The 14788-nt window shown below is 47.0% G+C and overlaps 1 protein-coding gene across 3 annotated transcripts in view; it reads left to right on the top strand.

The window, feature by feature from the left end:
* DHODH (dihydroorotate dehydrogenase (quinone)) overlaps window positions 1–14788 on the top strand; it is a 212406-nt gene that overhangs the window by 126528 nt on the left and 71090 nt on the right. The window contains exon 8 of one of the 3 annotated variants that reach the window (XM_085637376.1): window positions 11595–11771. The exons of the other annotated variants lie outside the window; for them this stretch is intronic. Coding sequence (XP_085493502.1) covers window positions 11595–11650 — 56 coding nt within the window. The 3' untranslated portion in view covers window positions 11651–11771. Of the gene's footprint in view, window positions 1–11594; window positions 11772–14788 lie in introns of those variants that run through there. 3 annotated transcript variants of the gene reach the window in all.

Genomic DNA, 14788 nt, shown 5'->3' on the forward strand with positions numbered 1-14788 from the left:
GTTGATGTCTGAGAGCTGAGCCGTTCTTTCCATTCTGTTTTTAATGCTAATTTTCGTCTGGTAAATATGGGGTGAATAATAATCCTGAAAAAGGGAGCGACCCCATAATCACTCTATTCATTTAAAAATAATTTCTTCGCCTGCTCTATCCACAGCCTGAGCTTGGATAATGCAGTGCCTTTTTCAAACCTCTTGCAACTGCTAAGGGAAACGAAAATTTGAAACTACGCAAGTCGAATTTTTCTGTTTTCAGACACTTGATACTTTTTCTAGTTTAGAAACAGTCTCTATAATAGGGTCCGTTTTTGACCCCTTGGGGTGATCTTTGCTTCCTCCTGATTTAAAATGTTGCTGTCATCCAGAGAAGCAGAATAAACTGCCAGTCTCGGATTATACTGTCATTGAGATGCACTAATCCGACATTTCCGTTATTGTGTCCAGAGATGGGTATAGGCCAGCTTATTTGGTTCTTTTTGTTGGGTGGTATTTATAAGGCGTTATGTTTGTCCATGACTTGGCTTCTTGGCATTGTAAAAGACAATTTGTCTTTTATGTTCCATGTACGCCCCAGGTCTTAGCACGGATGACTACGTGGCAGTAATGTTGTGTCGCAGGCAGCTATGGGACATAGCACAGTATGTTCTGGATCTTGGACTTTTCTGTCAGGTGACAACATTAAATAGGCTTAAACCTTTTTGTGAGAAGGCAAGCTAGTATGCTGCCAAATGATTTGGCTTGCTAACAAGTGTTTTAGAATTGACCATTATGCAACTGTCAGAAGATGTAGCTCCCAGGTGGCCTTGTTTTCTCAGTTTCTGGTTTCTGTCAGTAAATGCAAAATGAAATTACTGACTTTCATAAACTCCCTGCCCTTCACTTCTAATTAATACCTTGAGCTGCCAATGATCAACCTTGAAAGAAGCTCCCTAAACATCAGTGTTGTAGTTCGAAGGATCACATTTTCTCGGCTTTGAGTCTAAGGTACTTGAATATCTGATAGACTTGTAAGCGCAGATTACTTACCTTAGAATATTTCCCAGAGTCAGACTGGATTCAGAAATTTTTTAACAATCTCTTTACATGCCGGTAGCTGGCGTAGTTTGACTCCACAGGACGTTATCTGCGCTAGAAGTGACATGCGCAGTGCCTATATAGGTGCCTCCCTAACTTCAGCTCCTGATGTACCAGGGTGGAATGTGCACCCCACCATTCGTGGCATATTTAGTGAGCACACAACCAGGAGCGGCTTGTGCAGGTAAGGGCGGTGGGGCTGGTGGGGGTCCTTATCAGACTGACAAAGAAATAAATAAGTAATACTTTTTCCCCTCGTCATCTGTTGAGTCCCTTCCACACCGCTCTTACGTGCACGATCCGCTCCTGCACACAACTACAATGGTTGTTGCGCTAGACATCTGAGGGGCACGTCGCAGAGACCCCTGGTGTGGGCGGTACCCTGCCCTCTCCAGGGATACACAGACTCCTTTCAAAAATAGCATCCCCCTCCCCCACCACCCCTTCAGGTGGCAGTGACATGGGCTTGCATGGCTAGAATACATCTTTTGTCCCCGGTATATGCTCCTGCACTGCACCTAGTTGGACTCCCCAAATTTCCGGGTACTTTCACCTAATGTGGCTTAGCCCCCTGGACTGAACACTCAATCCTCACATCTGGGGACCTGTTTCTTGATGGCTGCTCCTCACATTCGACCAGTTAGTAGCAGACTATGGTCTGCCTACAGGGCAATTCCTCATCCACAGGCAACTCACTCACACGTGCCATACCTTATAGAAGACAACAGAATCAGAACCGTTAACACACCTTGTGCTGCAAGTGATCCTCTTGATGGGTCTTGGCCGTCACCTTATCACTTGGCTGTATAAAGCTATCCGTGAGCTGAAGATACACTCCCTAGATATCGCATCGCACAAATGGGAGGAGGAGTTTGGGCGAACACTGCACGATGAGGAGTGGGAGACTGCCCTCGAGTTTCCACAAAAAGTATCCCGTAACTCGCGTTTCAGAAACCTTCAACTCTTCATGCTACAGCGCGCCTACTTCACCCCAGCCCAAATTAATCGCTTCTTCCCACAAGCAACTGGTCATTGCCTGCACTTTCAGGCTCCAGGAACTGACCTAGAGCACAGGATAGGGTCCTGCCCAGCTCTACACTACTTCTGGAAAAAAGTGCAATACACATTGCAACAAGTCTTGGAGCTCACTGATATCCACACTGGGGAGGCGTGTTCACGCTGCATCTTCAGGCATCACAAGTCCCACAAGGTGTGCGCTCGCTTCTCCTCACCAAGCGTACTCTAACCCTGCACTGGTGTTCATTAGCGACCCCCTGTCGACGCCTGGCAAGGCGCAGTCCACAAGTGGGGTGTGACAGAGAAAGACGCCCTTCGCTATGAGGAAGTCCGGAGTCTCCGCAAACAGCCCATTTCTTCTCACTGGTTCACCCTTCCCTAAGTGTTTTTGCTCTGCTCTAGAAATGATCAGCTCTCCCCCGTAGTGGCTGCCTTTGCGTCAAGCAGCACCTGCTGTTCCCCCTCTCCTCTTCGCTCATCTACAAAATGTTATACTACCCCATTCATACTGTCTAGGTCAGTCATGCCGTTTCTTCACAACATACCACCCCAACCCTATCCGTTTCCCTCCCCCCCCCCCCCCCCCCCCCCACACTTTCTGAGATTATTTACCCTCCCTCTTGTCGTGTACACTTGACAAGCTCTCCTGCAAGTACACAAACATGAGTAATGAACCATATGATCCTTGCTGTACTCGCCTGAGGAATCTCTTAGGTTTATTCCTTCCGGCATATGAACTAAGCTCTCACTGAATTCATTTGTCAACTGTACCTGTGCTTTATGGTTTTGTTTGTTTAAAAACCCAATAAAGATAAAAAAGATTTTAAAAATAGGTGCCACCCCAGCTCCCGGACCTCAGTTCCTTCTGGATCTGGACATGCTCCCCTTAGTTACATTTTGACTGAATTTTTTCAACCCTTTTTTCAAACTGGATTAGTGTGCCTTTTTTCCTGAGAAATGTCCCTGGGGAAAAAAGCAACCGGGCTGAAGTCTTGTAATGCCCGTCAGAGGCAGATGTTTGTGACAGACCCCACTTGGTGTGTCTGTGGTACCTAGAATGGGTCCACGACTCCTCAGCCTGCGTTGATTGCAGGACCATAAACATGAAGGCCATCTGCAAACGGACCATGAAGCGTCTAGCCTCCTGCCACCAACTGCGCCAGGTCCAGTTCGCGAGGGAAGTCTCTGGGTTGCTCCCAGAGTCATTCACACTGGTCATCGTCGCAATCCTGGACGTCTTCTGCTAAGTCCCACAAGAAGTCGAAGCACTCTTCGAGTTCTTCGTGTCGGTTATTCATCGGATGATGCGAGGGAACAATGCCACAAATCCAGACCTTGCTACCAGGTTGTTCCTGTGGAGCTGGTGTCTGACACAGGGTCTGCTCTGCGCTTCCCCAAGTTTGCTAGAACGGGTCCTGCCTAACTGTTGGAGTTTTGAGGTCGTGAGCCTCATTTGTGGGCGGTTTAACCCCCTCTGGAGCACCTTAGGTCCCATGGGTTTGGAAGGGATTCTGACTGGTGGGTCTGCCCTCAATGCCAGTCAGGCTCTCATGATCCGTTAGTTGAACTGGATCGGCCCCGGCGTGGCTTTGCAATCTATCTGGTGACCAATCCAGTGGCGCCGTTCCTGGCACCGCTGACCACATTATGATTCCTGACTCAGATATAGAGCCGGACCAGCATCAACCAGGCCCACAAGTCCTGAATTAAAGCGAAGACCTATTTCCCTGAAGGGCCCTTTGAGGAACTTGAATGGAGGGGTTCTTAGGATACTTATGGCTACTCAGACCCCCTAGTCCATGGCTGGTGACATCTGGTATGATGACCTAGCTGACTCCAGTGATCTGGATCAATGTCCCCTCTATTTCTTTTTTTCTGTGTGTGGCAGTGTAGGGTCGCTATGCGCTGTAGCCACGGCTATGTGCGCCAGGAACTAGACCGCTCATGTGTAGCAGCACAAAATACCACTCCAAACTCATGCTTAAAAAAGTGATAAGACAGTGCATTTCCACACATAGAGTACAACGTTAAAGGTCTTAAGGCAGGTTTGCAATTTGAATGCACATGCCATGACATGAATTGGTTACACAGGCAAGTACACTTCGGGTTTAGAAAAGCACAAGACTCCCAACGGTGGTACCATCATGAGATTTTACTAAAGTTTCTCAACTGGAGCACTGTTCTTAGGGTGTGGAAATGTTGGGAGCCTATACAGGATCACATATACACAGTAAGTTACACAATTACATAACATATTTACAGTTTGATGTGCATGTGAGTAATATTGGGCTATCCCGTCGGAGATAGTTTGTGAAATGTGTGACATGCAGGCAAATATGGACTGTGACAGAGGGCCGTTCACACAAGTCAAGTGCCATCACTAGATGGGTGACCTGGTTGCTTCTCACGTCGATCCTTGACATTTTTCCAGTGCTGATAAACTCTATTGAGGTCAACTGTCCCATTCAGGAGGTAGGCCGTTGTCCTCTTCCGCATTTCCAAACGCATCTGCTCTAGTCTTTCTCAATTTACTCTTGATAGTGTTCATGGGGCTGAATCCCTGTTCACAATCTGTACTAGATGCTTGAAATGTTGCGCAGACATCAGCAAGCTGATACACCACACTGTACTGAGCAGCATTGCCTACAGTGAAATTGACCATGTCTTGAAAGGTGGTAAATAACCCACCCTTTACATGTTCTACCACCACATATTTATATTCTCTGTATTGTCGAACAACATCTTCCGGTGTTTCACAATCACCCATGACCAAGATATTTTTATACTTTTCAGCAAGTCTTTGTACATTCTCAGTCCCAAAATCAAAATGTGATTGTGTTGCTGTTGTCCGGAATTCAAAACTTGCCCATTCTTTCAGTTCACTTTCAGGGAACCTTTTTTGCATGTGCTCACAAAGAAGGGAAACAAAAGACAAAATAGGCCCACTGTCAAACTCTTGTCCTTCCTTGTACAACACCATCAGATCTATTACCGTGCTGCTCATAAAGACAGTGTCTCCCAAGTACTGTTCCTTAATTTAGCCAATCTTTGCTCTTGCATACTGTACAGCTTCAACAGTAGTCAAATAACTTTTTTGGAACAATTTGCACAAAGATGCAAATTCACCCAGAATGTCATTAAGTACTGCAAGGGAAATATGGTAGTTTGAGTCTGATAGCTTTTTGTAACCATGTTTAGCAACTGGATCATTCTCCTCCACTTTCTCATGCTCAAAGTACTTAAGAACAGCCTCGTAATTCAGAACTAGTGCACCAAATGCAAAATGCCTTGAAAGCCACCGGACTTCATTCAATGGTCAAAAGGCGACCACTTCACATTCAGTGACCGATGCGATTTTATTCAACTTGGAGTTCCTTGCAGGAGATCTGGAGAACACAGTATAGACAGTCCTCAATAATGTCTCCATCTCTTTAATCAACTGAACCCTTTTCCAGGCATCATCCACTCCAAAATATTCCCGATGGGTGACACAATGCTGCTCAACTAGATGAGGAATTGATTGTTTAAGGCAAGCAGCAACACCATTCTTCTTGCCCAGCATCACAGATGCACCATCAGATGCCAACATGACTATTCTCATAAGGTCCAGTTCATTGGCAGTGTAGAATTCTTTCACAGCAGTAGTGATAGCCTCAGCATTACAACTAGTCCGATTCACTATGCCCTAACAGTGTTTTGTGCTCTGTTGATGTTACAGGTCGGAACTTGAAGTACTGGATGAGCATTTTTGTAACAGAAATATCTGTGCTCTCATCAATTATCAATTTGTGATAGAGCGTTTCGAAGTTCTGCCATTGCTTTGCAGTGTATCACGCTATTGATGGCCTCAAGCAACTCAAAGGCATAGGCTCCTCCAGCTGTCTGGTATCTTCACATACAAAGCTCGGTGGTCATAGATGTCTTGGACAGACAACATTGAAGTATACAACTTGACAGCCAGCAACACGTTGATGAGAATCTTTATCTCCTCAGGCAGGGATCTTTGTCATTCATCCACTTCGATTCTGTTTGCTTTGTCGGTGGCAGTTTGTCAGCATTGCTTGCACTCCATAACCAAACCTGGCAGCAGCACTTTTGTTTCTCAAAATCACCAAAGCTGACTTGTGAACTTTGCTAATTAGATGGCGTTTCATGTAATCCAGTTTCCAGCCATCATTCCATTTCTTCCCTGTAGAAAGGTCCCCAACAATCTTGGCTTCGGCATATGCTTTGCAAATCAAGCCCAGGTCTGGGCTGTATTGAAATAATTCCCCGAGTTGCACATGAACCTTGCTTTGTGATTTCTGTGTCTCAGCCTTCACCATTTCTTTTATACACTCTTCCTTGAATACAAGGCAACATTTCTTCCTTTATTGTGAAGCACCGCACTCTGCAAAAGTTTGTTTTGCTCTTGAACATTTTTGTGCCTACCAGTTTTAGCCTGCTATGCCACAAACCCTGCAAAAGAAAAGGAACATTGCTAAAGTTGGTGTCTATGCTCATGAATGCAATCTGTCCCACAGTAGTGAGGCATTGCCTGAAAAACGTAGAGTGTAATTACCTGGATTTTTCTGTTCTCTGCCCTTCCCTTCTAGACCTATATCTAGCACTGTACGTACAGCCTGCAATAGAAGTAAAGATTGTTATGGCACATTGTGATATAGCAATATACCATTTGCACCACAAGGCAACTCTACTAAAACAATTACCTGTTGTTGTGCTTGTACTCACGTATGCCCGTTCAAGTGTGCATGTGGTACTGTCTGCAAAACCTGCAACAGAAGAAAACATAGGTTAGGTATGTTATTATACTACAATGTACAGGATGCACCACAGTTTTACTCTACCAAACATTTACCTGTTAGTTCTGCCTGTACTCACGTCTGCCTGTGCAGTTATATCGAAAGTACGGTCTCACAAACCTGCAAAAGAAAAAAGGTGAACTAGGAAATTCAGGACTGAGCCGCATACAAGCCGTCAAAAGATCCCACATAGAAATGATGCAGCAAGTGACCTACAAAAAATATGATTTATATCAGATATACACCCATTTAGGATTTGACCAGAAAGGGCATGATAGAGCTGAAACTGGATCATAAAATCAAAGTGGTTTCGAACAGGGCCCCCCAAAATACATTTGACCCAGGGCCCCTGTCGTGGTTCTGGACTGCCTGCCTTCCTTTTGGTAATAGGAGCATGGCTGGGGGCAGATTGTGTGCCTTTTTAAAAGTATGTATGTTAATCGCATCGCCTGTCATACTTCTACACGGCGCTGCACATGAATACTATTAAAAAGGAACACAATCTGCACCGCAGCTGTGCCCCTATTAACAAAAGGCATTCAGAAAGTGTAGAAGCACGACATGTACTTTCAGATGATTCCATCTGTTTTCTAAGGCCTATTCAGAAAACACCATCCCTCACCCCAGAAGCTTCGTTCTGCTCTGCAAAGGACTTTGACTGTACCAAATGAGTGAGATGTTTGTCAGCATAGCTTGTGTTAATCAAAACAAATGCAACCAGTCCAAAAGCAAGACGTGCAAAGCACATATTGTGCTTTTGGACTTCATTTACCTAAGTTAAGAAATCTCTGCTTAGTGTGCCGCCCGGCTGGTATTTTGGTGCTTCTTTCTGTCTCTGCATTGTAAAGCACATGTTGTGCTTTTGGACTTGATGCATTTCTTTTCTTAATAGAGCGTGGCTGCCTGCTGATTGTGGGCATTTGTGAAAGTATTCCTGATAATCACAGCACCGTCCTACGCTCCAATTAACGAATATTTTCACAATGGCCTACAATAAGCCCGCAGCCGTGCTCCATTAAGAAAAGACATACATCAAATCCAAAAACACGACGTGTAAAGCACACGTTGTGCTTTTGAACTTTCTGCTTTCTTTTCTTGATAGTGCACGACTGTGGGCTGATTGTGTGCATATGTGAAAGTATTTTTGTTAATCTCAGCACTGTCATTCGCTGCAATTAGCATAATTATTTTCACAAAGGCCCACAAATAAACCGCAGCCGCACTCCATTAGGAAAATAAATGCAGCAAGTGCAGGAGCCACTTGCTGCTGACCGCGTGCACAGGCTGGCGTACAAAAGTACACTTACCTGCCGCTCCATCGTGTTCTCCTCTTCCACTTTACTACCGCTTCCTGCAACCAGGAAATGAGTTTTTCGCGCTGCTCACGTTTTGAAAGTAGCAGTGCGAACGCTCTCACAAGATGTGCTGTGTGTGCGCGTGCTTCACACAGGGCACTGCACGCTCGGGGTCACAGAGGTACACACGCACTTTACAGGGAACACTGCTCTGGATGCCAATCCAGTCTCTGTCTTCCTCTTTCCCCTCAAAGTGGCTGCGGTGGAAGGGGTTTAATTTGTGATGGTGGTCCGAAGGGTAGCTGAGATCCTGAACCTTCAACTGCATACGGTTGAGGTCAAGACCAATGTCTTGACAAAGGGGCTTCAACCCAGTGTATCCTCTTCAGAACCCCTATTCCCCTTTAATGAAGTCCTCACTGATGGCCTGCTCAGGGCTTGGGCCAAGCCCTGCACAGGCACTGCTGTGCACAGGACTATCTCACTCTGCCTTGACCAGGCTCCTGGGGACTGCCTTTCTCTTTCAGCATCGCACTCAGAGCCTGGTGGTCCAGGACTCAACCTCCAGGATAAATTCTCGTGCATTCCCTACCACACCACCGGATATGGAATTGAAGAGGCTGGATATCTTTGGAAAGAGGATTTTCTCTTCCCGAAGCCTGGCATTGTGGTCTGTGAACATCGCATACTCATTGGGCTGTTATTCCCACACTGTGTGAGATACGGTTCCGCAAGTGCTGCCTATGGTCTCAGAAGATGCACGGGCCATACTCTCCCAGGCTGTTGCTGATGGGCGAAATGCAGCAAAGTTCACCATAAGATGCGAATTGGATATGACCGACTTGTTGAGCGGAGCCATTGCTTCTATGGTGCTGCTCGGACATCATGCATGGCTAAGGAGTAATGAGTTTTTGGGGGATGTCCAGGCATCTCTTAAGGAGATGCCCTTCGATGGGATTTGCCTTTTTGGCAACAAGGCAAATTTTGCGCTTGAGCGTTTCAAAGCAGTAGGGCCACGGCTGGGTTGTTGGAGCACACCATGGCCCCTCGACAGCCCCATTCCACCTTCTGCCCCTTTAGCTGGCTATGGTTGGGGCTATCGGATGCGTCCGTTACCCTCCAGGCACCAGGGCCAGCAGACATCACATTACATTTGTGACTGTAGCTCCCACAAGCCTTGTGCGAACCAGAGCCAGAGGTCAACCCAATCCACCCTCAAGGCATCTGCAGCCTCAAAGCCGCTTTAATTTGCCCTCTCACCATCATGGGCATCCAGTTGGTGGCAGTATTCGGCAATACCTGCCCAAGTGGCAGGAAATCACTTCTGACAAATGGGTCCTTCCAATTGTCCAGCAGGGCTATGCTCTACCTTTGCCACTGCCCAACAATCAACTGAAGGAGGACCACCTCTAGCTCTTACAACAGGAAGTACTTGCTCTTCAGGCTAAAGGAGCCATTGAGAGGGTGCCAGCATCAGAAGTAGGTTTTGGTTGCTATTCGCAGTACTTTTTGGTGCTGAAAAAGGATGGAGGCCTCCTCCCTGTCATCTACCTACACCCTCTCAACTACTTCCTGAAGAAAGAAAAATTCAAGATGCTTACTTTGGTTCAGGTTCTGTCTGCCCTTGACCCCGAAGACTAGATGGTAGCGCTAGACTTGCTGAACGCCTATTTCCACATCCCCGTCCTGCCTGCCCACAGGCATTACCTGTGGTTCATGGTAGGTGTAGAAAAATAGGATCTGCTTTCATGGTTACCCCCACTTTTCGCTGGTGTCGTGTTTTTTCTGACTAGTCTGACTGGGATCCTGCCAATAGGCACCCCAGTCTCTATGCTTCCTTCCTAAACTAGACCATGGTGAGTACTTGGATACCCCCCAGATTGGCTACTGGTGTACTCTTGTAAGTACTTAGTATATGGTACGAAGTTACCCAGGGTATAGGTACCCCAGGGATCCCCCATGGGCTGAAGCATGTATTATGCCACCCATGGGAGACCACTCAAACACAAACCGAATAAGGGAGAACTGGCACCCTATCCGAACACGGATCACCGTACCAAAGTATTTAATCTACCACTGAGAACAACATCGTAGGAGAATAATTACGTATACTCCTTCATTCACCCAGATAAGTTTTACTATTTTTCTTGGGAGAACTTTCGTTCATCCACGTTACTTACTGAGTGAACTTTATTGGATCTACCATTGGCCACAAAGACCTCTTTAGTACTTTGCCCTGAAGAAGCCCATGCTTGGGCGTAACGCGTTGGCTGTACTGAACTTTGGCATCATCTTGAATAAAGATCGCGTTAGAAATTACAAGCAACATCGTGGACTCATTTTGTACCTAACTCTTATGTGTTTTGTATCTCATTCTTTTGACTTATCACATGTTGCCTCTCAAACCCCGTGTTAACACTCAAATTGTGACTACAGGTCTGCCATTGCAACCTGTGTAAGCTGGTGCTAGCATCACTTGCGACAGATATAAGTTTACTTGTATCCAAGGTCACTACATTTAAAACCTAGAAGTCACCCTAAGGCAGGCCTTTCAACCCCAAAGGCAGGGTACTTGGTTATAAGTGTGTGGGTGTCTCTGCATGAGCAAGACACTTCTACAAACCCCGGAGTCCATGCTCCAGGCGTTATAAGTTTGTCAGCCATTACAATACAGAGAGTGGTCATGCATCATTACGCGATGTCTAACTCTCAACTGGCTGTAACGAACCCTGGCATGTTTGGTATTAAACATGTTGGAATCCTACTTCAACACTGTAAACGGTGTTGGAGGTATGATTTCATGCACTGTGGGGCTCCTCGGAAAAGCCCTCCATGCGCTCTGTACCAGTCTTCCAGAGTGACAGCAAGCTATGTCTGCTGCCGACCACAGACGCGATTCTGCCCTCCTTGAGCATGGCTCAGCAGTGGAAGGTAAGGCAGTAGGTTTCCTGTCTCAGGGAGGTGTGACCACCTTCCAGACAGGATTTAGTGTGTTGGGCTGGGGGGGGGGGGGCGGGGGCGCTTGCCAGCCCCAGTAGACTGCTTTGATGGGTACATTTGGTTCCCTCCTTGTATACTCCACCTAGAACCAGTTCGGAGAGCCGTTGGCTCCTGCTCTGGTGCAAAACTGGGCAAAGGACATGGGCGTATCCTCCCCACTGTCCAACCCCTCCTGGGAGGGACACCTGAATTGTCCAAACCCTTCCCTTGGGGTACTTAAGGGCTGATCTATGGGTGTCTCTTCAGATTCATCGTGGAACAAGATCCAGATCCAAAACTACTTCCATCTTCAACTGTCTGGGCACTTTGGACTTTGCTTTGGGAGCTAAGACTATCTGTGAAGACTGCTGTTGCCCCTTGTCTCGCCTTCCTGTCATTTTAATGCATTGTCTGCCTGTGCTCCATACAGGTTCTTCTCCAGGCCTGTGGGCATCCAAGACACCAATGGAATCTCCATTTGAGTAAAGGAGTCACTCCCCTGCATCTGCAGGCACCGCAACAAAGCTGACCGGTCTGCCGTTTGAGCTCCCGCGAACTCCCAAAGGTTCAGCAACACAGGTGTGGTTCTGCAACTCCCTCGAGGCCTGCACTGTCTTCTTAGCAAGTTTGAAGCCTGTATCCCTTGTCCGAACCGCTGGAGCAGTACCCGTGTGCACTGCGTTGACTTACCATTGCCAAGGCTTGTTGACTGTCTCCTCCAGAGATCTTCTGGCTCCGCAAAGCTCCAGCCTCCAGCATCTCTTGCTAACAAGATCTTCGTCCTCACCGCATCCTCTGCACCGTGTGCTGCATCATTGGTGAGCTGCTCGAGGCCCTCTTGCGACTTCTGTGCCTGCGGTCTTCTTGGCCTCCAGTGGGGCTCCACTGTTTGCGCAGGGCCTACTCTGACTTACCTGCTCAAGGTGAGTCCCTTAGACCTTGCTGGTCCCGACACTGTACCCTTTTCGTGTGCCATGTTTGTTGCTGCTGCCAAGGCTTGTTGGTGCTCCCACCGGACACCTCCTTCCCCCCCCCCCCCCCCTCCCCAACGGCTCTTGACATCCGATGTGGGACAGCTCGTGAACAGCTCTCCTGATCTTCCACAGCGTCGCCTGCACAGGTGCAGCGCCATAGTCATCGTCCACTCTCCTGCACCTTCCGACATAGGTGGGCATTCGTCTTCCATGCCTCCTGGTCACTCCTGAGTGGCATAGACTCTGTCCCCTCTGCTTGCAGTTACCTCTCTTCCTGAATCCACCCTTGGGCTCCACCGGACTCTTTCGCCTTCTTCGCCAGTGGCATGTTCACTGATGTCCTCCATTGTGGTCTGCGGCGGTTTCCGACGTCACTTTGCACCTACGCACCTGGCTTCCCTGGTGTAGGTATCCTGGTTCCCGGGGTATGCATGGGTGGGGTGACTCTCCAACCTTCCATCTTCCAGGGGGTTTCTTTAGGGTCCTCTGGGAAGGGTCCTTCTTCTTAGAAACTGCAACCACTACTTACCCATTGACTTATATTGAGTACGCGGTCGTGTTCCCACTCTGCACACTGCCTCCGTGGGGTTCCTGGGTACTTACCATGGGTGGTTCCTTGGGTCCCCAGCTCTTTCAAGTCTTCTGGGACCAGTCTCGACTTAGGTTGTGGTTCGCATTCCCCTTTATTAGTATATGGTTTGGTCTTCCCCTGGAGACTACTATGTATTTGTGCTACTTCTGTGTTCTATTATTGAAGTATTGTGTGTATTGTGATTATATCTCCTGGGAGGAGATATTGCAATGTGTTAGTAAGTGTTTATAATAAATACATATTTTTATAACTACGCTGTGTGGTTCTTTTTCACTTTACCTACACTATATGATTAGTACTGGTAAAACAAGCTGCTTAGCACTCCTTCTGAACTAAGCCTGAAGGCGATTCTCCACAGCTACCACTTAGAAAGCTGTCTTAGGTTGTCTAAAACCACTAAAATCCCCATTAAAGCTGTCTGGATTAGTGCAGGGTGCTTCACTTACATAAGTGTGCTCCATATACTAAGCCAGCCTCCTACAGGAGGCCAAGAGCATTATCAGTTCACTGTGCTCCCCTTTTGCCTTACCAGCACCCCTCTGGTGTTCACCAAGGTGATGGCAAAGGTTGCAGCAGATCTGCGGATGTCAGGGGTACCAGTCTTCCCCCAACCTTGACTACTTGCAGTTGTCTCCCACCCCCAGACTATGGCAGATCTACTGCATTCACTGGAGTTCACTACCAACGTGTTGAAGTCACAACTGACTCCCTCTCAAAATACTCCCTTTCATCAGAGCTATTCTGTATACAGTTCAGTTTCAGACTCTGGCTATGATTCTGATGTTTCAACCTCTGTCATTGATTTCAGTTAGACTGACTCTGAAGCTGCTGGGTCTCAAAGCCTCCTGCACCCTGCTGGTAAAACATGCACATTGGCATATGCATGCTCTGCAGTGGGATGGAAATCCCAGTGGGCACAGCATCAGGGCAGTCTCTCCGACTTGATCTAGATATCGGAGGGAACTGCAAAAGATCTGCAGTGGTGGCTTATCAGCAGACCTCTTTCTCCCCCTTCAGAGATCTCCTTAGTGACAGACCTGTCCTATTTGGTTTATGGCTGCCATCTGCGAGAGGTGGCGATCAGAGGGCTATGGTTTTTGACCGAGTATGAAATCCATATGAACGTGTTGGAACTGAGAGCTATTCTCCTGACATTGAAAGCCTTTCTTCCTTTCATCAAGGGAAGGCTAGGTTAGGTGTTCAAGGACAACGCTTCCATGTGGTATTGCAACATGCAGGGTGGGGTGGGGGTCATGGACCCTGTGTCAACAGGCCTTGTGTCTCTGAACATGGCTAGAACATCAGGACATTTTCCTTGTGGTTCAACACCTTGGGCGCTCTCTGAATGTCAGAGCAGATAAACTCAGCCGTCAGTGACTCGTGGATCATGAAGGGCATCTCCATCCGGCAGTGGTGCAAGGTCTCTTCAGAGATTGGGGAGAATCTTGGTTAGATCTGCTCTTGTCGGAGCTCCTGCTGCGCCTCCTTCCCAAAATCCAAGTAGGTGGCACACGGCCACGACTAATAACGGTCCCTGGAAAATACATCGGCTAAAGCATCCAGTTAAGTAATCACATTGTTCTCTCTTAGGGGATCTCCATTGATAGTCATAAGCATTTGAAAAGTTCTGCCTACGTTCTTCAGGAAGGTCTGCAGAAACACTTAAGAAAGAGCGTAATGTGCAGCCTAGGAAACAGGCTACATTGGAGGAATAGTTTAGATTTCAGGGTTAGAATACCCCGGAGTATGAATAATTTTGAAGTGAAAATGTCATAAACCAGCTTAAATCATCATCATCAATTAGTCTTTATTCGATCATTTACAACCATAAAAGACACAATACAAACATAAGTGTCATAAAATATCATAAAAGCGATGACCCCCTAAGAACTTACATTCCTTAAAGAGAATTAAATAACTACTATATCGAATTTTCTAACATCATTGACTAAGTGAAAAATGCAAGTACATCCATAGAACCAATTCCTACACATTTTGACCAGGGGATGCCTGCATACCAATAAGGTAATCAGATAGTATGTACAGATACCAGACCGG

Source organism: Triturus cristatus, chromosome 12 (genome assembly GCF_964204655.1).
Source record: "Triturus cristatus chromosome 12, aTriCri1.1, whole genome shotgun sequence".
In the NCBI taxonomy this organism is placed as follows: domain Eukaryota; kingdom Metazoa; phylum Chordata; class Amphibia; order Caudata; family Salamandridae; genus Triturus; species Triturus cristatus.